At 42.6% G+C, this 26,359-nt stretch overlaps 1 protein-coding gene across 1 annotated transcript in view; it reads left to right on the top strand.

Annotated features, from left to right (window-relative positions):
- The window catches only part of AGPS (alkylglycerone phosphate synthase), a 51,298-nt gene extending 42,071 nt beyond the window's left edge, over positions 1 to 9,227 (top strand). Inside the window, exons 18-20 of the mRNA XM_035134601.2 lie at positions 901 to 1,000; positions 1,632 to 1,689; positions 7,524 to 9,227. Of these exons, the coding sequence (XP_034990492.1) occupies positions 901 to 1,000; positions 1,632 to 1,689; positions 7,524 to 7,645 (280 nt within the window). The 3' untranslated portion in view covers positions 7,646 to 9,227. The remainder of the gene's footprint in view (positions 1 to 900; positions 1,001 to 1,631; positions 1,690 to 7,523) is intronic.
- The last annotated feature ends 17,132 nt before the right edge of the window (positions 9,228 to 26,359 follow it).

Raw genomic sequence — 26,359 nt, 5'->3', positions numbered from 1 at the left:
GGGCAGTAGCTGTCTAGATATTCTTTTGATTTGAGGTGGTTGGGGGGAAGGGCCAGATCTTGTTTTTGGGACACCATGACCATACTGTCTGGTAGATCCACCCTCTCCCATTACCCAATGCCAGGATTGGTGCCTTCATCTTATCATTTTTTTCTGTGCTGGTAGCCATTTTTACCTAGTAAAGCGATCTCGTATTTATTTCCCATTGTCCATAGTGGTCTTCATCAGGAGTGTACAATTAAACCTCAAGCATAGTCCTCCTCCTCCTCCTCCTCCTCCCCCTTGTGGTGGTATACTCCTCACCCCACCCCCAGTAATTGCACCTAGAGTATTTTAATGTGTTAAAATGAAATTGTGGGTTGAGTTTTTTAAGAGGCAGCTTTTTTGCCTTTCTCGTCACTGCACCTCAAAAAGTATATTGTAGAGTTGGAAAAGGTTCAGACAAGGGCAAAACGGTCCTGGGGATTTCAGTTCATAACATGATACATCGCATGGAGAAAGCGGATATAGAAAGGTTTTTCTCCCTCATAACACTAGAACTCTTGGGCATGTGGTGAAGCTGAATGTTGGAAGATAAAAGCAAGTTCATAGTTAAATCATGGAGCTTGCTCCTACAGGTGATGGGCACCCAATTAGATATTTTGGAAAGAGGATTCAGCAAAGGTTATCAGCAGCTGCTAGACACAATGGCTATGTTGTGCCTCTATAGTAGGAGGCGATGGGCCTCTGAATACCAGTTGCCAGGAATCGCAGATGGACAGGGTGCCCTTATGCTGATGTCCACCTTGCAGGTGAGAACAGGATGCTGAACTCAATGGGCCTAATCCAGCAGGCTTGGCTTATGTTATTATGTGTAGAACAGTGCGGTACTTGACCTAACAAATAAGTTTTGTATCACAGGGTGACGCAGACCTACGATGTTGGCGCCTGTGTCTATTTCTATTTGGGCTTTAACTACAGAGGATTAAGCGACCCTGTTCACGTTTATGAAGAAATAGAGGTAATTGTAATTATTTATCACTTTCATGTTATGTAATACTTGGCTGTAGTAACTCATTCACTATAATAAGTAAAACTGCAGGTTAGAGGCAGACTCCTTGTGGTCAGAGGTTCCGCTCATGAGATCCTCCCACCAGGAAAAGTGGGGAACAGTTTCTGCCAATTGCTACCCCCCCCCCCGAGAAGCTGCTCCAGAGAGCTGGGGAAACCTACAGAACAAGGTCGGCAAGGAGAAGTGTGGCATTGTTGTCCCCCTACCCCCCCCCACCCTTCCTCAATTCCACAAACAGAAGGAGCCCTTTTTGTAGATGGCTCCAACCCTGTATATGTCAATATTCCAAGTTGAGATGCTTCCTATCTTTTGCCAGCCTTTGAGAGGAGTTATACCTCCTTCATTTATGTGGACTTCCAGTAACGGTGTATTGGAAACCTATCCCCCAATAGGAGGGTGGAATACAACTATTTTGCAATATGCAACCCGATTCTAAACTTGGCAGAATGTGTAAATAATCTCAATTGCATTGTATTGTTTGTTTGCTAGTATTTAAAACGAATGAAAGGTGTGTAATTGTCCAGACCTTGCTACATCAACGTTGAGCTTAGTGAATAATTGAGCTATTTGCATTCTTTAGATGTCAGCTAGAGAAGAAATCCTTGCTAATGGAGGAAGCCTGTCACATCATCATGGAGGTAATGTTTCTAGTTACTTACATAGCAGTGTTTGATACCCATTTTTGTATAATGCGGTTAAACGTAGCTTTGTGGTGCTACTCGTGTTCTGCAGGAGAGCTTTGGGAGACTTCTTCTTATGAACACGACTTTCAAGATTTTGACATGGTTAACTTCTGCGATGATGCTGAGCTTGGTTCAGTCCATGTTTTAAAGCGAGCTGATCTGATTTGCATTTCATGCGCTAATACCCAGATACATAACACATAGCTACCTTCAGATGTTGTGATGCAGTTAAGTAGTAGAAAATGGGTTGGTGCAGACATACGACTGAACACATTTGTGAAACTAACAGTGATTAGACCGATACTTCCAACCCTAGGTGACGCCTGTTTTAAATGGTTGTCAGGAGAAATATTCTCCTGTGCCCCAGCCAAGGGGCTGCCGATGAAAACCTTTTTGCATCAGGAAGCACATTAAGCCAGTGCTTCTGGATCTGCACGGACTCCCTAATGGTTTCTGAGCACAAGTTGATATGGTAGCATCAGTAGCTAGTTGGCACTAATCTCCCTCCTTTCCTATATGCCATCATTGTAACTGTAATATGCTAAAACCAGTGGTCTGACAGTTCTCTATTAACCCTGTGCTGTCCATATGACTGGCAAGGGTGTAGTGGGAGACCTTGCCATACATCTGGAACGGCTTTTTGGAAGGAAGGCAGTAGGATACCCTGAGCTGCCTAAGCCGTCACTGACTGTTCCAAGGCCACAGTATTCAGTTTGGGGTTAGGCCACGCGGGTGTCATGCCCCTGCAGTCTCATTGACCTCTACAGCAGAGATCACCACACACCAGAAACACAATGAGACCCAACTGGGTGAGTCTAGAGCATTTCTGTATACATGTTTGAGAACAGTATAGCTCAGTCGGTAGAGCCTGACACTCTTAATCTCAGGGTTGTAGGTTCGAGCCCCATGTTGGGCGAAAGATTCCTGCATTGCAGGGGGTTGGACTGGATGATCCATGTGGTCCCTTCCAACTCTACAATCCTATGAATCAGGATAAATATATAAGTACATGCAAAATGTCTTGCCTGTCCTGATCCTAGAGATAGAAATATGGCATGCAATACTGCTGCAAAAAACGTGAGTGTGGGAGAATTACTAGAATGGGGTACAGTGGTACCTCGGTTTTTGGACGTCTCCATTGCCAAACGTTTTAGTTTTCGAACACTGAAAACCCGGAAGTAAATGCTTCCGTTTTCGAACGTGCCTTGGAAGTTGGAACAGCTTCCGCTGCGTATCTGTTGTTTTTCACACTTTTCTCTATTGAATTGGCAGACCGCCCTTTGCCCCTCAGTTTTCGAATGTTTCGGAAGTCGAACAGTCTTCCAGAAGGGATTACATTCAAAAACTGAGGTACCACTGTATAAGGAATTATTAAGTCAATGGCTACAATCCCGGCACATTGGGTCCTTTCCCCCTCCATCTTGCAAATCGCCTTGTTTAGAAGGCGATTAATAAATCGATGGTGGCAATCGTCTTCTATGGCGTAGACCACATGACGAAACAAGCTTGAAACTCTCTCTCTCTCTCTCTCTCTCTCTCTCTCTCACACACACACACACACACACCGCTTTGCCAATGGCGCTTCTGTGGTGATTTGATCTAATATTGTGTGTTAAATTCCTCCTTAATGTTCCTGGAGTTTACTGTTTAGGATTCAACTGGTTGTATCCTCTTTTTTTAAATTATTTTTATTATTTACTGACCTTCAGGCCTTCCCACGACATTCCCAGCATTGCTTTTTAGTTCCTCTGTGAGGAAGAATATTGATGCAATTCCTCTTCAGTGTTTGCCCTATAATTGTGATTAATAACAGTTGCTTTCACTATCTGGAAACAGACAGCCTGGTTAGTCTGCCTACAATCATGTTGTGATAAATGGAGCTATTTTAACTCCGGTTTTGTGTATCAAACAAAACAGATGTAGTCTGAGACTTGGGGCTATAAGGAATATAAAGCCTGTTTAATTCAATCTTCATGGTGTTTGTTGTTTTAAGGAAGGGACTGGATAGTTTATACAGCAGAGTTTATTCTAGAAACTTAAATAGTTGCCATTTCCGCATGCAGCAACTGTTCAGTCTTAGGGACACGTTCCTGAGGATTAGCCACCTGCTGTGGAAACAAAACTTGAGACACTTAAGAGAAGTTGCTTCAAAAAAAAAAACTTCAGAAATAAACCAACAAAGAACAATAAAAAGGTTAAGTATATAGGTAGCTTGTTTAACCTAAAACTCATGCCAACCTTCAACAAGAGCTAATGATAGGGAGAACATGGCATAATGAATATGCAATGTCAACTGAGGACTTGAAGCAAAATGTTCATCGAAATTCTCCTTACCTTTTTCCATCCAATGGTCCAAGCGTTGATATGTTCTCCTCTCTGTCCAGTGGGAGCATATTTTCATTGATAGGGGCGACTAGGATGTATTTTCCACATTCCCGTGTAGAGCCAGACTGCACTTTTTCTTCTTCCCTTCCATGCCCTCATCACTATTCTCCAAAATGCCAGAAAAACAGTGTGGATTGCAGACCTTTCCATGTCCAAGACTTGCATAGCAAGTCTTATTTCTAGCCACAGGCTGCTCAGTGTTGCCAGTCGCTGGTACCAGTCTGCAGATATGTGCTGGGGATTCACCTAAGCAATCCCATCAGTGGAAGCCCTGAGCAAGGACTTCTGCTTCTGCAATAGTCCTCTCCTCCCTGCCCCTTCCCAAAATTGGCTTGGGGAAGGGGTTGGGACAATGCCTAGAACAGTGTGTGTGTGTGTGTGTTGTAACATCTGGCAAGCCGCAGTGCTTGCACAGATTGGAAGAGTTTGATGTTGAATTGCACTCCTCAAATTATGCTAAGCATAGCAGAATGTTATAACACATTTTCATTGACGATCCTGGATTATTATGAGTATAAGTGCCCAGAAGGAAAACACCATGCGGTGAAAGAGCTCTCAAAAATCTCCCAAAAGTTCTAGGTTCTCAAATACTGTTAGTGATTAAAATGTCTTACACTTCATCATCTTTGTGCCTGTTTCCATTGAACAGATTGCTCAGCTGATTTGTGCACACAAGGTTGTGTTTAGAAGCCATTGCCCTCCATCTAGGTGATATTTATGGGTTAATTGAACAAATGGTGGTTGTGCATTTTCAACCCGCAGTTGTAGTTTAGAGTCTCAAGTCACCTAACTATGACATCAGAGCAGACCAGGTAATGATATTAAGAGGCAGGTGAAAGCAAGTGGATAGCTGTCCAGGACTGCAAATAAGCATAAATGCAGGCTGTCAGTCATGATAGGCTCTACACTAATTAATGCAAAAAATACCCAATTACTATGCTACAGGTTGACTTGCAGGCAAAAAGCCTACAAGACAGGAGATCTAGATTAAAAGCACACAGCACGAATCCTTCATGCTGGTTGACACTTACGTATGTCAGTCACTCAGTGACTGCTATATGAACAGATACTTTGCATCTGTGAAATAGCCATCACATATCAAATATCCCCGAATGGTCCAAGGGAGTTCGCTAGTAGAAAGTATTCACTGAGAAGTCATGGATTTATGCAGCCAGGTGGACAGGAAGTTTGTGTATCTCTAGCTCAGTGGTAGAGCACATGCTGTGCATGCAAGAATCCTTGGCATGTTCAGGTAGGAATGAGAAAGTCTCCCTGCAGGCCGGAAACACCGGATAGCCATCGGATTCAAATAGTCTTTCTTTGTTCCTCAAGGAAGACAAAATGGTGTTGCTCCTTTTTTAAATGAAACCTTGGTTAGCCATAGTTGCGGTAAGCACTAAGAACATGCAGCTTGTACCTTTATGCAACAAAGGGGTTAATTTTTTTATCAAATGCGTTCATAAAGGACCACCAGTGTCCGCTGTACCACTTCTCCACACACACACACACACACACACCCCTTGGCTTTCCGGTTCGCTAATCAAATGTATGTTAGATTTATTATTGCAAAAGTATAAAGCATAGAAAATGTGACAAGATAGATGTGTAAATTATCACTCTGACAGAACTAATGATGCACTCCGAGCACCTTCTGTTTTCAAGCACTTGGTGAGCGACTTCATTAAATATGCAATGGCTGTTTGGTGCTGCGGCTGAGACATCAGTTCAGTCCCTCGTGGAATTGCATTATTACTGGAGGTGGGGGAAAGACAGCCAGGCTAGCTGTCGGACATCCTGCTGTGGCTTTAATGTGCTCCATCTTGTTGGACCAGTTGTTTTCAGTCTTCTTGAGACAATTACATCCATAACCACAGGATACCTTCGCCGAAACAATATTACGGATAATAGCGGATAATAGCATAGACTATTCATTGTCTCTTTAGCTCTATACTGGAATGTGGGTGGTTGGACTTGAGAGAGATCTCTGCCGTCCTTGGAATGTCAGTGTTGCCAAGTAGAGAATAGGAATATGGTCGCAGGAAAACGCCCATCTTTTTCTAACGAAACGTGCATTTTCCATACTCTCTCCAAACCACGCTGGTTATACGCTTGAGGTTGCCGTATGAATTTGATGCCAAACACTTAGAAAACAGATCAGGCTTTTTTTTTTTCTCCTAGCCTACGTACGCTGTTCAGTCAGCTCTGCAACACAGTTTGTATTCCTCGGAGAGAAGAAACAAAAATGCTCTGCTCTCCTTTGGTAATCCCCATCATTAATTATTTGAACGACACTTTAGGTAGAATGGGCCATGCAAAATGGGTTGAATTTAGTTGCAGATCTGTAGAAGAGGCAAGTGCTGTGGCATATTGCCTTATACAAATGGATCATGCCCCTTTGCTTGTTTGTTACATTTATATCACGGCCTTCCTCCCAAAGGAGCCCTGGTTGAAGCTAGCAGATACAAATGGGTATCTGCCCAGTCAATAATTAAAATACTTAAGTAATTAACTAACAGCCATTAAAAGACACAACTGATGGTTAATAATAATCTGTACTTTTATGTTCAAATGTTGTAGATCCACAACTGCATTCGAATTGTTTTTATTGTTTCATCACTTGCTATTGGTCACCCTTGGGCTCTTTGGGGAGAAAGGGTGGGGTATAGTTTTAATTAATAGAATAAATAGATTATCATTGAAGTCAGAAAACTGAGTTAGTACTCGTATTGCCTAGGATATAGTAAGTCGCACAAAAGTCATGGCAACTGTTGTGGCGATCTTTGTTGTACACATAGTTAACAGCACAATCGTATATATGTTTACTCAGGTGTAAGTTCCATTGAGCTCAGTGGGGACAGCCTTAAGTTCAACCATCCACTTTTGTGAGAAAAGTGCTTCCTGGCTTGTTAGCCAGATTTTTATTTTTTTTAGTAACTTCCTGCAGCTGCATCCACTTTGTGCGTGTTTAAGTGCTCAACATTTAAAAAGCCTCTTTGTATGAAAGCCTACACGTTTTTTGTATATATAAAAAGAGTAAGCCCTAGGATTGGGGTTTCCTTTGCAGTATCTCAATATATCCTGCTCACAACGTTCAAAATATATGCAGCTTTAATTCAATTTTTAATGTGACGCACCATCTTGGCCTAAACTTTATCTAAATTTCATACTTTGTAAAGAGAGTAGGCAGTGTGGAACACAGGCTTCCTCTGGGAGTACATCGCGCTTAATGAGCTTGATAGTCTGGTGGGCTCAATAAATCAAATAAAGCAAAACATTTCTCATTTCTGAATAAAAGCATTTATCACCCAGTGTTTGTTCATTCATGGTCACAAGATTGATTGGCTCCTGCTATTATGGTGAATATTAAAGACTCTTCCCCCCCCCTTCCTTTTTTTTTCTTCCAGTGGGCAAGTTACGGAAGCATTGGCTGAAAGAGAGCATCTCAGATGTTGGCTTTGGGATGCTGAAATCTGTCAAACAATTTGTGGACCCCAATAACATCTTTGGAAACAGGAACCTTTTATAAGCCTGGTTACTATCCAAACCGAAGTTACAAAAAGAAGAAGAGTGACCGTTTGAGTCTCATGGCTATCCCAGTATCCAGATATAGCATGGACCCAATTTGAAAGCTGTTTACTCCTTACATCTTTAATTTTCTTCAGTTAAATGTGATCATACAATTTACTCATAGCACACTTCCCACAGAGTACTCCAAAACATTTCTCACACACAACCAGCCCAAAGTATACTAATGCCAATCTAACTTATAACCTGTTTGGATGGCTTCCCCTGCTATAGTGCAAGAATAGCTAAGGCAGATACTAAATGTTTCTGTCATAGGAGATGTTCTTGACAAAGCAGCACTTCTGAGAAGCAGATGAAAAATGGGTTTATATTTATATAAAACAGTTTTTCTATTGAAATTTTAAACAAATAGGCAATGAAATTCATGCCATGCTGCAATTTTTTTTTAAAAAAAAATCAAAACCCGAAAATAATTTTGGATTGCTAGTTCCCCCTATCTGGTATTATTGAAAGCATTAGTTCACAAAGTGTAGTCTTAATAGCATTTGTAACTTAATGTTCTGAACAATACTTACTGACTCCAAAAAGCAAACATTTATTTTTAAATGCAGAAAAACACACTTTATCTTTGTTAAACAAAGTGTAGTGCTTTCATAATTTTGCCCTGCTGATTCTTTTACAGGGCAAAATTTCCCAAGTAGACAAATGGTCCTGTTAATTCTGTGTCTCCAGAAGTGTAATTTGGAGTTTTACCCATTTCAATTCTGAAACAGTCTATTTTAAATTTTGACTGCTAACTATGAGTGTAATCATTTAGTCCACAAAAATAAAATGTCATGCTTTTCTAAACAGTATCAGAAAGCATTAGAATGAAACCTACCTTAGAATTGTTTAAATAATTTAATTCTGCCTACCTATAAATACCTACATTTTAAGGCACCAGTTCATTCATTCTCTATTTCAGATATATATGTAATCAAAAATATCTGAAATTGTGACACTTGCCCCCCAAAATAACGTTTATGTTAATGTCTGCTAGCAATTGGTAACAAATGTGACGTTTGAATACATCAGTTAAATGTCCTGTTCTAATCTGACCACTAAAGTTTTTGCTATTTAATCTTAGCCCAGCATGTCAACTCAAAGCAGTGTATGGTCAAATCATAGCTACTGTATTCATGCCCTAAAGCACCTTCAAAACAGACCCAATGCATAATATCTCATCATGACAATTGTCGGTTTGCTACTGGTCTTACCAAAACTCATCAATGCAATCCAGATAGTCCTTTAAAAAATTTAATCCACAAGAGGGTTTTTTTTAAAAAAAATTGCAGCGTGATAGGCCTGAACAATTACTCTCTACTAAAGTCTGTACCTATAGTAAACATTTAAGACTGAGCACAACGTTAAGATTTTTGTTAACCATGTACAAGGTATCCTCATTGGCATCAATCTGGTTATACCAGGGTACTCAGTTTTGTTTTTGATAGGAAAAAAAAGAGTGTTTTCATGTGCCTAATGAGCACCATATTGAGGATCAGATGTTTGTTTCAGGGAATAAAATTGCCTTTTTGATAGCAAAAGTTTAATTTCCTGATTATTTTTGCTTGCTCTGACCAAGTTTATTCTATTTCCAAATGTGTAGTTTCACTTATGGTGCTTAATTGACTGACTGACTTATTATAGGTTTCCTAACCCTTTGTTACTGGAAATTGCACAGGGAAATACCCTATGGGGATATTTTTCATAAGTTTATAGATAAATAGATGACAAGGAGTGTTCAAATCATGAAGTATAAACGTGTGTCTTGTTCACACTGTCCTATCTAACGAAGGAACTGGGGGAGCTGCAAAAAGTGGATAGGTTTTGGGGGGAAAGATACAATGCAGATTACTGTGAACATATTGTAAATTGCTTTACTTACGTCTATTTTGCTAGACCTCATTTCGTTTTCTTCCTTGTTGAAATGGTTAAATTGTTTGGAGCGTTAGCAAGAGCACCTGTAAAACATATGCAAGTGTGTGAGTGCTAATTCAGAAGACTGAGATGCTCATTAAAAAGTGAAAATTTTCAAATGGATATCTATTTACAGTGTATTCATGACACACCAACAGGGCCAAAAGTATTGGTGAAGGATACGCAAGAATATTCATTTAGCTTTCTCTAATGGTGTGTTGCAACATCCTAGCATCTTTTCACTGAAGTTGTAAGACTTGAATCACTCACTTTTGACTAGGCTTCCAAAGGACCATATATGTGCAACCATACTCACACCCGCATTCTTCTGGCCTTCAGGAGTGACATCTGGGAAGAAATGGCAGGCTGACCCTCCAGATCAGCATCCAGTGTGGTGCTAAAGGTTGACCAAAAATTGGCTTTGGGACTCCTGGCCATTCATTTTGCTGAAGGTTCAAGATACCTGCAGTATTGCAGTGCCTCATGGTAGGGAGGAGCTGGCATGCAAAATACAGCACTGCTTTCCATGTCCCCCCTTCCATCTGATCAGAAGCAAACGAGAGGGGTGACCTAGAGATTCTGTGTTCTTGCTAAAACCATTGGAACCTCTCATTGAATGCTAAGCTGATGAAGTAGAGCCTTCCTCGGTTTAAGCAGGGGAATGTGTAAAAAAAAACAACCTCACTGCATGCTGATTGGCAAATCTTTGAGAATTCCCAGCGCAATGCTGTGAGTATCTTCAGTTCAAAGAAGGAGCAACTCAAATCCCACAGGACGTACATAATGTAACTCTTTGGATTACTATGATTTTTTAAAATCTTCTTTTTAGAATTAGAGCGTTTTAGCTGAACCATCAGTGTGATACCTGAGCAGAGCATAATTCTGTTTGAAATATGGCACAGTTGGCCATGTTTTCATTCACTGTTTTACTCCAATGCCACAGTAACGGGCAGGATCCTAAGAACCAGGAAACTTATTCTACACACCTGAGGCCTTGAGTGGTGCTTGCATGCATGCATAATTGCAATCTGCTCAAATCTGTAAGGAGTTTCAATAGCAGTTTGTGGTGTGAAGGGGAAGAGAATCTAGAATCCCATGGGTGATATGTGAGCTGTGTGTGTGTGTGTGCTTAAAATAAGTTCTTTAGGTCCTGGCTAAAAACCATTTTCTTTTTTGGCAGAGTTCAAGCCTGTAAAACATGTTACCGACTGTTACATCTCTTTGCAATGGGGTGTATATTTGTGTACTTTCCCAGAAGGTTAGATGCAAGGTTCTTACCAGTCCATAGGTTTTTTTGGTTCAGAAATCAGTGGGAAAGTTGGGTTTCCTTCTTAGGAATTGTTTTACATTGAGGGTGCCTCTTATTCTAAGGACCAAACCAGGTTATGTTAAGTGTGTCTCTGCACTAGAATCACAGTGGTGGTTTTTAATGGCAGTGGAGAATGGATAATGTGGGTCTGGACTGCAACACTGTAGAGAGCTAACCCCTTCTGCTACCACTGCAGTCTCATTCCAAATTGGAGTCTGCCACAGCTGCATTTTTGTTATTATTATTGCACACGCGAAGACTTCATGTAACATAACATCTTTTGGGCCCTAGATGAAATTAACCAGTCTTGTCCACTAGAATACTAAGCAACTAAAAAAAAAATACAATGGAGCTTTTGGCTCATAGCGTGAAACCATGTTTATCATATACTGAACAGGTAATTGTACAACCACAGTTATAATGTTGAGATTATAAAAGCTTATTAATCAAACAAAATGTTCCTGAAATTTCTCCTTAAGCCAATTAAATTAATACTTTTTCAAATGGCTGGTTGTTTTTGATTCATTGCCAAGTAACCATAGCATCATAGAGTTGGAACAGACCACAAGGGCCACCCAGTCCAACCCCCTGCCAAGCAGGAAACACCATCAAAGCATTCCTGACAGATGGCTGTCACGCCTCCGCTTAAAGACCTCCAAAGAAGGAAACTCCACCACACTCCTTGGCAGCAAATTCCACTCCCGAACAGCTCTTACTGTCAGGAAGTTCTTCCTAATGTTTAGGTGGAATTTTTTTTTTTTTGGTAGCTTGAATCCATTGCTCCGTGTCCGCTTCTCTGGAGCAGCAGAAAACAACCTTTCGCCCTCTTCTATATGACATCCTTGTCATATGGCTATCATATCACCCCTTAACCTTCTCTTCTCCAAGCTAAACATACCCAGCTCCATAAGCCGTTCCTCATAAGGCATCATTTCCAGGCCTTTGACCATTTTGGTTGCCCTCTTCTGGACACGTTCCAGCTTGTCAGTATCCTTGAACTGTGGTGCCCAGAACTGGACACAGTATTCCAGGTGAGGTCTGACCAGAGCGGAATACAGTGGTACTATTACTTCCCTTAATCTAGATACTATACCCCTATTGATGCAGCCCAGAATTGCATTGGCTATTCTGGCTAAAGAAGCTTTGGGCATCTTATGGAAATGTAAAAGCTTAAGGATGTGGTTCTGTAACATTAACTAGGTGGATATAAGCTCAGCTTTGGGAGAGGAGAGGAGGAGGTTAGACCAGGCATGGAAGAAGACAGCTGTTCTCACGTTTGCCCTGTCAAGACTTTATTGGACAGGCTGAACTAGCCAGGACTTCTGCTGAACATGCTTTCCAAGATCAAGACTCTTAAGAGTAACCAGCAACTAAATACAGTCATACCTTGGTTTAAGTACGCTTCGGTTTGAGTACTTTCAGTTTAAGTACTCCGCAGACCGCCTGGAACGGATTAATCCACTTTCCATTACTTTCAGTGGGAAAGTACACTTCAGGTTAAGTACGCTTCAGGTTAAGTACAGACCTCCGGAACCAATTGTGTACTTAATCCGAGGTACCACTGTATCTTGGTTGATGAGGCAGCCTCAGAGTGGTTGGGTTTCTCATATTTTCTTTTTTGCCTACCCTATAGCAGCCCCAGGGATCTATATTAGCCTGGTACGTTTCAGTGCATCAATGGAATACATCCTATGAACTATGCTTGTTTTTGGCATTAAACTTTATTTTTGTGTGTGGGATGGATGGGCACATATGATCTGGGATGGTTTGGCTTAGCAGTGTAGGCTCACCAAGCAATCCTGCAGTTGTTTGGGGTGGGCACAAAAGGGAAATAATGTGTGATCTGCACAGTCAGACCTCGGTTGTCAAACTTAATCCGTTCCGGAAGCCCGTTCAGCTTCTGAAATGTTCGACAACTGAGGCATGGCTTCCGATTGGCTGCAGGAGCTTCTTGCACTCAAGTGGAAGCTGCGTCGGACGTTCGGCTTCTGAAAAACGTTCAAAAACCGGAACACTTTCAGGTTTTCAGCGTGTGGGAGCCAAAATGTACGGTAACGGAGGCATTCAGGAGCCAAGGTTTGACTATACTGTATCAGCCTCTCTAATATCTTCTTCCTAGTTCAGGCAGGTCAGCACTCATATGCAGCCCTTGGGATTATTATGCCCCTGCACTTTTTAAAAAAAATCTTTGCTACTCAGTAGCAGGACAGTCAATGGAGGTGGTTGTGTGGTAGACAAGGGCCTCAAAACCAGCACAAGGTCCATCCCACTAACATTCTGCCCGGACACTGAGGTCCAGCACCGAGGGCCTTCTGGCGGTTCCCTCATTGCGAGAAGCCAAGTTGCAGGGAACCAGGCAGAGGGCCTTCTCGGTGGTGGCGCCTGCCCTGTGGAACGCCCTCCCATCAGATGTCAAAAAGGAAAACAGCTACCAGATTTTTAGAGGACATCTGAAGGCAGCCCTGTTTAGGGAGGCTTTTAATGTTTAAGAAATTAGTGTATTTTAATGTTTCTGTTGGAAGCCGCCCAGAGTGGCTGGGGAAACCCAGCCAGATGGGCGGGGTATAAATATATTATTATTATTATTATTATTATTATTATTATTATTATTATTATTTCCACTTAGGCTGCATCTGATCCTCTCTAAGAGTATACATGGCCTACCTCTTCCAGATATTTGGGGGGGGGGCAAGATCCTGGCGCCAACACTGCTGAGTGCTATATTACTGAAGCTGCTAAAACGTTCAGGATCAACTCATCCCAATAATTATGGGCGCTCTCTCGCTCCAGTTGTGCCTATTAGCTGATCGAATATAAACTCCTGAATATCAGTTTAAACTTCAAGCGTCACCAAATAACTACATTGGGAAATGACTGGCGAGATCCAGAACAGACAGTAGGATAATTGTAATGTGTTTGTCTGGAAGGGGCAACACAGGAATGGGTGAAGCAAAGCAGACACTTGATGTTGACACGGAACATGATGTGAGTGCAATTCATCAATCCTGAACAGAAAGGAGCCCTAGGGAGCTAGAGGCAACAACATGGGCCAAATACAACAATTGACCTTTATCCCAAAGGCAAGAATGACGAGGGTTTCATGTCGCAAACTTCCTTAGGACAGAGATCCAGGGAACCCCGACTCCCCCAGCAGCAAGAGCTTTCAAAATGTGGTTAGTACATTCTCCCTCCACCCTCTTGCTTTTTATTGAGTTCTGATACAGAAAACACCCAAATAGCACACAATAAGCATGGCAACCTTTCAATTACAACACTTACAAATGTAAAAAGTAAACCATAAACCATGTGTCTCTGATCAGGCCATTTGTCTTCTGCTATCTTCCGACAACAGTGCCGCTGGTATAACTGATGCATGTTTATGAGAGATGGAATGGAGGGGGTGCCGACACAAACAAGGGGAAAGGAGAACCAAAAAGAGAACTCTAGTGACTGAGTAGGTTAGGGATAGGGGACCTATATGTTGGAATGGTGCATCCAAAATACTATGCAAAGGGTTAATGCTGTAGTATAGAATTTTGTGGTGTCTCACACACAAACACACATTGAGGCATTTTTCCCCAGTTCAGTTATCAACTGTGTGCGTTTTAACTGTGAGAGCAGCAAGTGTGTTGTGCTATGCTGCTGCCTGCCTCAAAGCCAATCTCTAAATATCAGTCTGTCCCAGATACAGATTCATGTAAATATGTTTCAGTAACATAAGTATCACCTGCCTCTCTCCTACATTCAAACGGACAAGAGCAAGTACAGCAAGTAAAAGTCACATGTCACTTTTAAACTTTGAAAGCAAGTATGTATTGCATGGTTGTTTTTCTGGGAGAAAAGAGAACTATAACTATTAAAAAGAGTCAAAGGACCTGGGGCAACTTTCGCACAACTCTGTGAAGTGCCATTACAACCCTATAGCAGCCGTGTCCACCATTAAGAGCTACCTTTGAGAGAGTACTCTGCCTTTTCTCTCTTCTTGTTTTTGTTTAGTTAGTTTTTTATCTTGCCGTATTATGAAAAAGCTTAATAAATAATAATAATAATAATAATAATAATAATAATAATAATAATAATGTATTATTATTTATACCCTGCCCATCTGGCTGGGTTTCCCCAGCCACTCTGGGTGGCTTCCAACCGAATATTAAAAACAGTACAGCATCAAACATTTAAAAACTTCCCTAAACAGGGCCACCTTCAGTTGTCTTCTAAAAGTAAAATAGTTGCTTATTGCCTTGACATCTGCTGGGAGGGCGTTCCACAGGGCGGGTGCCACTACCGAGAAGGCCCTCTGCCTGGTTCCCTGTAACCTCACTTCTCGCAATGAGGGAACCGCCAGAAGGCCCTCGGTTCTGGATCTCAGTGTCCGGGCTGAATGATTCCTTTATCTTTCACCATAGCCTGTGATTACACAGGAGTAAAAAAAGACTAAGGAGGATAAAGGGGGCTGTTGGCATCTCTCCGGGAGCCTGCACATTCATGTAGGTCCTTGTACGCCAGGGGTGGGAAACCTTTCTTTCAGCCCACGGGCCACGTTCTCTTCTGGGCAACTTCCAAGGTGCTGGGTGGCAGGAGTGCCAGCTTGGCCCCGTGACCATAGGTACCATGAAGCGTGCATGGCCCTGGCAACAAAATTTATGGGTGCCTGTCCCCTTATGGGGAATTCCGTGGGACCAAGGAGTTGGCACCTATGGCTGGGTGGGTCAGAGGCAAAAATGGGCAGAGGAATGAATCTATCTTGTATTGTTGTTGTTATGTAAATTTTCACACTGCCCTTCGTCCGAGGATAACAGGGCGGTTTACAATATAAAACCAGAAAAAGACACATACCTTTTACGCTAGGCTAGTTTCTACACATGCTCCCACACTTACATAGTTGTCCTCCATTAAGGCCAGCAAGAGGCATTGCCAAGGTCCAAAGACAGGTTCCAGCCAGGCAAAAACACAAAGGTGAAAAGCAGAGCTAGTGAGGGGTGTGGCCTGGGGAAGTGGGTGTAGCTGTGGAGGAGGTGTGGCCTAAGGGCCAAGTAGGGAGGCTTGGAGGGCTGCATTTAGCCCTGGGCCTGAGACTACCCAACCCTGCAGTATTTGGCTTATTTTGATGTGCAAACCAAAGAACCCCTTAAAAGAGACTAGCAAGGGCTTTGAAGTTGCCCATCAACAGCTGACTCACAGGTCACCTGGTTGCAGTTTTCTATTTAAATTATAGTAGCTACCGGTATTTCCAAATCATGTAGCTTATGCACTTTTTTTTTTTTTTGTAAATCCATTTTGTTTTGATGATACATTTGCTCTTTTTTTGGTGAGGCATAAGAAATTGAAATAAAAGAACAAAAGTTGCTACTGATATATATTGGAAATGCTGGGCCTTCTTGCGTGCTTTTCAAGTCTTTAAAATTTGTCTGGCACTAAATTACTGATTGAGCACCATCATTGTATATGTGGAATCCTTGGTTGAAGGCCCTCTCAACAAAAGCCTGCTTCCTTCCTTTTAGAAGTTTCAGATAGTGGTGTCTGAAAGCTGTGGAAATCTCAATTTTTTAAAATAGCTGCTGATTTTCCAAAACCCTTTTACTTATGCTGTTTTTTCCATTTATTTCATTCGCTGCATTTCAAGAGTTTTTCTCCATTCATGCTGACTCTTTAACAGCTGTGGACTTCACATCCCAAGTGTAGGGGCCTGCCTAGCCTGGTCTATATTTTACCTTCACCTACTTTTCTGGAAGCAGTAATTCTTTCTTGTTTTTCTTCTCTTTTTCTATGCTTCCTGAAAACGGACATGAGAATTTAATTTATTTTCAGACCGCTGTATCACATCAGTTTGAGCATGAACTGGCAGTAAACATTTCCAGCTGTAACAGGGGACTCATCCCCTTCCTTTGTTCCTCCTTCGCTCCCACTTTAGGAAGGCAGGCAAGCTGGCTGACTATAGAAAAAAATTAAGAGGAACAGCATACTAAAAGATTTATTAATAAAAGTGAATTGGGATCCAATGTGTGGTGGCTTGGCTTTTTCTAGTGGGCCAATTGCAGGAAATAAATGTATGTGTTTTTAAAACTGTATGCTTCACTTTTTATTAAACTTGTTACACAAATGTGTGTGTGTTCCTTTGATGGTACCAGCAATGAGGACTATTTTTTTTTAAAGGCCAGTGCTTCTTGGGAGAAAAGCAATAACAAACCTAGACAGCATCTTAAAAAGCAGGGACATCACCTTGCCAACAAAGGTCCGTATAGTTAAAGCTATGGTTTTCCCAGTAGTGATGTATGGAAGTGAGAGCTGGACCATAAAGAAGGCTGATCGCCGAAGAATTGATGCTTTTGAATTAGGGTGCTGGAGGAGACTCTTGAGAGTCCCATGGACTGCAAGAAGATCAAACCTATCCATTCTGAAGGAAATCAGCACTGAGTGCTCACTGGAAGGACAGATCGTGAAGCTGAGGCTCCAATACTTTGGCCACCTCATGAGAAGAGAAGAATCCTTGGAAAAGACCTTGATGTTGGGAAAGATGGAGGGCACTAGAAGGGGACGACAGAGGATGAGATGGTTGGACAGTGTTCTCGAAGCTACGAACATGAGTTTGACCAAACTGCGGGAGGCAGTGCAAGACAGGAGTGCCTGGCATGCTCTGGTCCATGGGGTCACAAAGAGTCGGATACGACTAAATGACTAAACAACAACAGGAGACATATCAGCTTTAGGTGAGGGGTAATGGTTTTCTGGGCATAAGTGCCCAGGGGTGGTAATCTTTTGTGATACAGCGCCAAGCCAAAATTTGGCCCCACCAAATGAATCTTCTCGATTATGGATCTTCTCAATCTTGCTTCCCCGTGGCTTGATGCCTTGTGCAGGGAAACCACCCAGAGCGCCCTAAATTCAGCGTAAGCTTTGTGTGGTAAACTAGAAAGGGTCTAAACCAGGCATCCCCAAACTTCGGCCCTCCAGATGTTTTGGCCTACAACTCCCATGATCCCTAGCTAACAGGACCAGTGGTCAGGGAAGATGGGAATTGTAGTCCAAATCATCTGGAGGGCCGAAGTTTGGGGATGCCTGGTCTAAACCGTTACATACCCTTCAACATGCTTACCTTAGAATCTGGGACATGGCCCCATGGTGTTTTGGGGCTCCATGATATTGCACAAGGTCACGATCCCACACGTTTTTGGGCTCTGTGATTGTGCATTTGGAGGCTCCATGCTGAGAGCACACTGCCCGAAACGGGAGTGCCCCAATTTTATTGGAGCAGTTGACAGGTATGCTATCACAACCAATGGCAGTCATTTTAATTTCTTTAAAATAATCTTTATTCATTTTATAAGAATAACAAAAATAATAAAAGAACAATAATCTTAAATTCCTTGTCATATGCCTCTACAACTGCTTTACTGTAGAATCCATGCCTTAATTATTTCAATAAGAGTGACAAAGATTAGACCCTTTATATATAAAAAAGTGTGCTTTTTATGAAGTTGTGTCTTGATGCAGATCTGCCTTTTTGTCTATAATATGTAGAATGGCTTTTCATATTAAGCAAGCATGACAGTAGGAGTTTGATGGTCAGCCTTTTGGTATGAAGACATTAGAGACGTATTTTTTTCCTAGTACTGTACTAACTTAGTCGCGTGAACTGTTAAGTCTGGGTTGTTGCTTTTTAGATAAAGGCTTTTCATATTTTCCCCTAGTGGGGCAGTGGCGCTTGCAGGCCTGCCTAAAAAAAAAAAAAGCAGGGAGAGTTTCTTAAAGCATTGGTTTTGCAGCTAGAGCATGTATTTTCTCATATTTTACTTAAATGTGATTTTTTGAACCATTTTGATGCATGTGTTTTCTAGAAGGAGTGCAATGTGCCATGTACGCAGTTTGGGAGGTGTTGGGCCAGGAAATCACTTGGGAGTGTGGAATGTTGAAAGCGAGCAGAAAATGAGGACTGCAAGGAATGAAAGCTGGACGGGTTGGCTTATGGCTGACAGTTGGGAGGTGGAAGAGCATGGAAAGAGATTAGCTGCCTGGGAGTGGCTTCAGTTTACCTCAAATTAGTTTTCGCATGCCTCAGATACCTCCAGTTAACCCAAAGAATCTGTTGGTGAAGTTCTCACGGTGCTTGGCGCCGCACCCAACCACAACCACATATTCACCCAGAGTGTTATTAAACGCTCAGTAAGGCTACATACACATGGCCAGCTTCAAAGGCTGCTAGGCCAATCTTTTTCTCGATTTGGATCAAAGCTGTTTTGGGGGGACATCTGAAATGCGGTAGTATTTCCTTTTTATAAAAAATGGCAGGGTAGATCTAGGATAAATATGGATTGTGGCTAACATTGTGTATGTACACAACTTCCCAAACCGGCAATGGGAACACACTAGACGCAGAGCAAATGGGATATTAAGATTGTGGCGGGGGCTGGAGGGTATTTACAGGAGGCCTGTTTTTTCACTCCATTTTTTCATTTATTCCACTTTTAGAGAGCAGCTTTCTCGCAGCTTTGCTCCAAAAGCAGACTGTCAGCACTTTGTGTAGTTTGACTGCTTACAGGGATGAAAACTTAACAGGGCTGTTGAAAGACTTTAGGGAGGAGTGCTCCCATTACATAGTCCATAATACACTACACCGAGCCTTGCGGAATTTGAAAAGGAATGTTGAGAGATGGAATATGTCACAACCTGAGATAAGTCTTTTAACTCCGCAACAAACACCTTTTCCACACCTTCATTTTTAGAGTTGGAGCAAGTTGAAAGGGGTCACGACTAAACAACAACAACCAGTTGAAAGGGAGTTAGCAGCTGCTTTTCATTCAGCTATGGATGATACAATTTGCCTCAAAGGCGACGAATGGCTTACAAATCACCATTTTATTCTAACACTGTCCACTGTCTCCTCCCCAAACCCTGCCTCTCTGTGTCTTGTCTTTTTAGTATGTAAGTCTAAGGATGGGGCCTTTCTTTTCTTTTCTTTTTAATTGATGTGAGCAGCTTTTAAAAGACAACATTTGTCTGGATAGCAAGATAAAGGTATAATCAAATAGTCTGTCCTGTCGCAGTCTATATGGTGGCCGCTCATGGGCAACCCTTGTGAATGTACTCCCTGTGCATAGACCACTGATAAACAGATCCACTAGTGCAGGCATGAATGGATATCCTGGCTATTTTGCCAACGGTATCGGTCTCTGGAGGAGGCAAACAAAAGGTCACGATTATCACAGTATTGGCAATTGTGTTTTTGTGATTGCACTGCTCAAAATTGTGAGCGTGTCCCCCCCCCTTCAGTCCCTACCCAAGTAGTTTCGAAAATGCATCGCCCACCCAACAGGCACTTAGGTCATAGGAAAATACAGCAGGGAAGGCTGCCAGGCTGCTCAGGAAGCAGTTTGCTTGCTAAATTAGGGATTATTTATTGGCTTGAGGGGAGTGTTTGATCTCACTTGTCAAATACAGGTGATGTGACAGTCAATGTATTGCTTCTCACCTCTCCTCACCTCACCTCACTTCACCACACACACACACACACACACACACACTTTCATGTATATGTATTATGCAGCTAAGCAATGCATTCTCTTTCCTGTCCGTCTTCATGCACAAGTCTGCCTGAAGCAAGGAGAAGCAGTCCTGAGACATCAGTTTCAGGAAGGGGACACTATTTACATGACTCAAATAAAGTGGTGCCTCGCAAGATGAATTTAATTCGTTCCACAAGTCAATTCGTCTTGCGAAAAATTCGTCTTGCGAATCGCGGTTTCCCATAGGAATGCATTGAAATTTCTTTTTTTTGCCCATAGGAACGCATTAATTAAATTTCAATGGATTCCTATGGGAAGCCGCGATTCACAAGATGAATTTTTCGCAAAACGAATTCGTCTTGCGAGTCACCATCAGATCGTAATGTAATGTGGGGGAACAGCTCTTGAAAGTGCATCAGCAATGAGCAAAATGTTTCCTGCTGTCTACCTCTCCTCCAAATGCTACTTCTGGCGTTTGAGCATTGTTCGTTAGTTCTGTAATGAACAGTCATTCAAAGGATTGCAGAATAAAGCTATGAGAGGCTCAGGATCTGTTTCCACGGGCACTGTTTGTCCATAAATACATTGAGTAAATCTTTCACAAGAAAATAATATAGCAATTAGTTCTTTCTCAATCTGAGCATATCTAGATTCAGCATCAGTGAGCAACTTTGATGCATATGCCGCTGGTACCCAGTCATCAATATTTTTGAAAGAGCACGGCACCCAAACCAGACGGTAAGGCACCTGCTGAAATCATGACACATCTAGTTGGGCAATAGAACTTTATCACTGACTGACTTGCAAGGTGCTGCTTCAAAGCATTCCGGGAAACAACCTGTTTCCGATTCCTGTACCATTCATTTTTTTGCTCCAGAAGCTGCCGAAGAGATTTTGCTGCTGTGGACAAATTAGGGATAAAAAAAATCTCTGAACACCCTTCTTTGACTGTGGACGTGGCATCATGTTTGAAGCCATCATTTTTTTTCTTTTCTGTCTGGTTTTACACCTTTAGCAGAAAGAATGTCTCCTATAAATGTCAACTCCGTAACACCCAAAATTCCTTTTCAGCACTTTCAATGTGGCCTTTTATGCTAAACCTCCTTGGCTGACATCAGTCTGCTAAATTTCCCTGAGAAACAACGGATGGTGAATGAAACAGCCTTTCATCTGGAATAGCAATCCACAAGCTTCCTGTAGTTCAGGGAACAGGCTTGCCAGAAAGTTGTATTTTATGGGAGATTTATCACATTCGTTCTGCTAGGACATTTGCTTCAATTTTTTTTCTAGCTGCAATTTCTGCAGCGAGGCTGGTTGCCGAGGTTAACTCATAGTCAATTCATTATGAGAGAGTTTGGTGTCTCTTTAGTGAGTCTGTGGCAGCCATTTTTAAGATGCCACATGACTCCTTGGTTGCTTTTTGTAAGCCTAGTCATCCTGAACTAAAACTAGACAAGATCTTGGCTGTTATTCTGTGTGGGGGAGCTTAGCTGTGGGATTTCTGCAGCCATTCCATACACTGTAAGGAGAGACTCTGCGCTTGCTGAAGTTCAGTAGCTGTTGAAGTCACAGGAACCTTCTTTGGGTTCATTAATGAATCCAATGGTGTCTGCAATGTCTCACTTATTAGAAACAAAACAAAAACCTGGCTCCATCTCTAACCAGCTCCACTCCCATGGCCAGAAGAGGGCAGGCTGGGGTTTCCTTCCCCTGGAAGCAGCCAGCCGGGCTGCCTGCAGCTATACCCACATCCTCAACAGGAGCAATGTCAGCAAAGCGTGATAAAGCAAAGGGCAATAAAATGAGGCATGCCCGCATTTCACGCAGAATTCCTCATGTTTCAGTGTACAACAGCACTTCCCTTATCACATGGCAGGGGAAATTTTTGTAGCCTGCGCACAAGGTAAAGAAAAAAAGGGGATAAAGGACCCCTGGACGGTTAAGTCCAGTCAAAGGCAAATATGGGATGCAGCGCTCCTCTTGCTTTCAGGCCGAGGGAGCCGGTGTTTGTCCACAGACAGCTTTCTTATCTTGTCTTGTGACTATGATGCCCAGAACATTCCTCCTAACAAATTGCAAACTGCAAACACAGCTAAAATATATTGCAATTGCAAACATCAGCACTAAAGCAGAGGAAGTAAGAGACACAGAGAAATGTGACTTTCTAATAAGGCACAATGGCAACAATTAGGCACATTAATGACAACCTCTATTGCCTGCTTGCAACCGGGGGGGGGGGGCCGAAGGGATCTTTGCACCATGGCGCCTGATATGCTTAAGACGGCCCTGCCTCTGTGTATTCTCTTGATTTAAATAAAAGAACTGGAAGAAACTCTCTGGATCTCTGATTTCACTAGGCAGCTAGCCGGTGGTTCATGACACTTGTGTTTGGTTGCTTCAACATAATGGAGGTGTGGGTTGTTGTTGCACATCACATACTTGTGTTGGTGCGAGAAAACCACACAGAGCTTTTTGTTTCCATCCATAAGTACTTCTTGCTCAGTTTTCAAGCAAATATCCGCCCACACCAGGTAAGCAGGGCATAGTTGGGAGGCAGCAATGACCCCTATCCCACTATACTGTGCAAGGAGAAACTATTTACCGAAATGGAAACCCCCCTAGGGCAAACTAGGTTGTAGGGATGAGCAGAAAGTTGGTGCAGGCTCAAGTTGTTTCTCTTTTAACCATTTCTACCTGTCCTTGAGGCACTGGGAAACAGATTGCCTTGGAAGGTAAGTTACTCGCCCTCCCTCCTTTTCATAAACAACACTATTCCAAAGGGTCCCTCAACCCCAGGAGCAGATAGGGGACACAAGTGGTTGTTGAGGGAAGGGAGAAATGGAAGAGTCTTCCATTTCCATGGAAGAAATTCTGTCCAGTTGTTGAAAGGAAAGTTAGGAGCCAAGTGAATCTCTTCCTGCCTGCGCAGAGGAGTTGCCCGAGATAATAAAAAAAATAAGTAAAAGAAAATAAGCAGCTGGGAGATAGAGCTTGTTATTCTAAGCCAGGCCTGGCTTATCTCACCTGTCTTCTCCCAATGTTTTTGCCTGCCCCTGAGGCAGTTCAGCTGAGTTTACATAGCCTCATGCAGGCGTCCAATGAATGATTCCTAACTAAAGCAGAAGCATTAGGTGCTGCCTCCCCTGCATTGCACCTTTCTGACCTTTTAGAGTCTAAAAACTTTCTTTTCTATGAATTTCATGTGAGGGTAGATGGTTTGTGGTTTTCAGCTCCTTAATAAAGGGGTTTTTCTTTCCTTTAGAAAATTTGCATGTGTGGGTGGGTGGGTGCACGCACACACACACACACACACACACACACACACACACACACACACACAAACACTGGTTCACAAAGTTAGTGTTATGCCTTACCAAAAGAGAAAAGAAACAGACATGCCACCTGTGAAGTTGGCAAGACAGTGCTTAAGACAAGACAGGCCTGTTTCACTAGAGTCTCGCCCTTTATATTTTCCTTTGTCAGCGTCACCTGGGAATTGGTGGCAATGGTGATGATATGAGCAGAGAGGTGCGCAATATTAAAGACGACACTGAAGTCACCAACCACTCTGTCACACCAAGCAAGGCAATAGTTCCACAGCTATGTCACACAGGAAAGTACACATCCCTTGTGCTGCCGAAAGCTTCTTTTTCCTCTTTAAACATAGCCAACTAGCACACACAAACCTCAAAAAGCAGTAGCAGTGAGAAAGCACAAGAATGCAACCATTTGCGATAAAGCCGTATGGATTCTCAAGGTTTAAAAGAGGGCAGTATTTTGTCAAAACTAGATGAATAAAGGTTTGGTGGACACACCTTGTGCCTCTTCTATGTGGTTCTGTGGGGCATTTCAGGTTCCTTCGTTTCGTCATGCCCAGATTTACTACCATAAATACACTTGACAAGGAACAACCACAGGCAATCTATGTTGTGCATACCATATTATGAGTTTGTCTTGGTAATGCCTTGCCTTTCAGTGCTGCTTAAAACAGCTTCTGAGAAACCCAGATGCAGGTAGAGGAGAGAATGAGGTACTTGGCCACTCTGTAGCCCAAGACACCCCCCGCAAAAAAAATCCCCATCATACATACATCACAGAAGGAGGGGGGTCTACAAAAGAAATCCTGTCTGCCAGGATACCTGTTAATGGTCACTGACTGCATTACCTGGGCAGTCTGGCCATTCTTTTGTGATGGTTAGTACTTTAGTTCCTGAATCCAGGTCACAGGTTATTCATACACAAATACACCCTTAAGACAGGATTGGTAAGCAAAAAGACAATGGGAAAGTTTCTCCATTTGCCTTCCCTTACTGCAGGGGAGTATTTGAGGTCATTGGGAAAGTCAAAATGGCGTAAGGATTGCTCTCCCGTACTATTTCAGACACATGGGTCATATATTTAGATATATGTGAGCATTTATGAATATTTATTCTATATAAATAAGAGAAGGGGACGACAGAGGACGAGATGGTTGGACAGTGTTCTCAAAGCTACCAACATGAGTTTGACCAAACTGCAGGAGGCAGTGCAAGACAGGAGGAGTGCCTGGCGTGCTCTGGTCCATGGGGTCACAAAGAGTCGGACACGACTAAACGACTAAACAACAACATTCTATATTTGAGACTTTAAAATTCTGATAACAGAAGAGAGGAATAAGAGGAGACAACTCCATGTAGCATCTAGTTTGGTCCTTAGTTGCTCTTGGGCAGGGGCAGCAACCTTTTTCAGCCATGGGCTGGTCCACCATCCCTCTGACCATGTGGTGGGCCAGACTATATTTTGAAAATAAAAATAAAAATGAATGAATTCCTATGCCCCAGAAATAGCCCAGAGATGCATTTTAAATAAAAGCACACATTCTACTCATGTAAAAACACGTTGATTCCCAAGACCGTCTGCGGGCCGGATTTAGAAGGCGATTGGGCCGGATCCAGCCCCCGGGCCTTAGGTTGCCTACCCCTGCTCTTGGGTGTACCTATAGTTGCTTTTTTGGATCCCAGCTCACAGTGATAACTTTTTATCTGATGTTCCATTGAGGCCATATCTGTTTTATATATTTTACACACACACACACACACACACACACACACACACACACACACACACACACAACTCTGGAACCACCCTTGTTGAATTAATTCAAATCACAATTAGGGTATTTCGTCTCTGGGGTGGCAGTGCAAAAGCTTCCTGACAAATAAGCCTGCAACTGTGGATGAAATTATTTCCCAGCATGGTTATGGTTTGACAAACAAACGGGTTGCTTAACCCAAGCCTCAACACTAGGTTTTATGCCAAAATGGTAATAAGATGGCGTGCTCCATCAAAGCCTGGGATGTCCCAAGCAGCTTCACTGAAAAATTCAGAAGATGTGCCCCCAAAATACCTTGCAAGGTTGCCTATGATACTGTAATGCAACTCTCAAATTGTGCTGAAGTGGCAAATGATTACTCAACTGTCATACCTGTTCTGCCCCATTTGCAGCAGTTTCCCATGAGGCAAGAGAGCGTGTTGAACTTTTCAGCTTTCAAATTCCCCAAATGAGGGGTGTTAAAATGACTCAGACATTCAAAAAACATTTTGGTTAAACTAATATAATTAGCTTTTGCTTGGTAAAGGTAAAGGTAAAGGGACCCCTGACCATTAGGTCCAGTCGTGACCGACTGTGGGATTGTGGCACTCATCTCGCTTTATTGGCCGAGGGAGCCGGCGTATAGCTTCCAGGTCATGTGGCCAGCATGACAAAGCCGCTTCTGGCAAACCAGAGCAGCGCACGGAAACACCGTTTACCTTCCCACTGTAATGGTACCTATTTATCTACTTGCACTTTGACGTGCTTTTGAACTGCTAGGTTAGCAGGAGCTGGGACCGAGCAACAGGAGCTCACCCCATCGCGGGGATTCGAACCGCCAACCTTCTAATTGGCAAGCCCTAGGCCAGGGGTGTCAAA

The sequence above is a fragment of the Zootoca vivipara genome, chromosome 1, assembly GCF_963506605.1.
Source record: "Zootoca vivipara chromosome 1, rZooViv1.1, whole genome shotgun sequence".
In the NCBI taxonomy this organism is placed as follows: Eukaryota; Metazoa; Chordata; class Lepidosauria; order Squamata; family Lacertidae; genus Zootoca; species Zootoca vivipara.
Note: the sequence above shows the minus strand (reverse complement) of the source record. Positions and strands in the feature narration are given on the sequence as shown.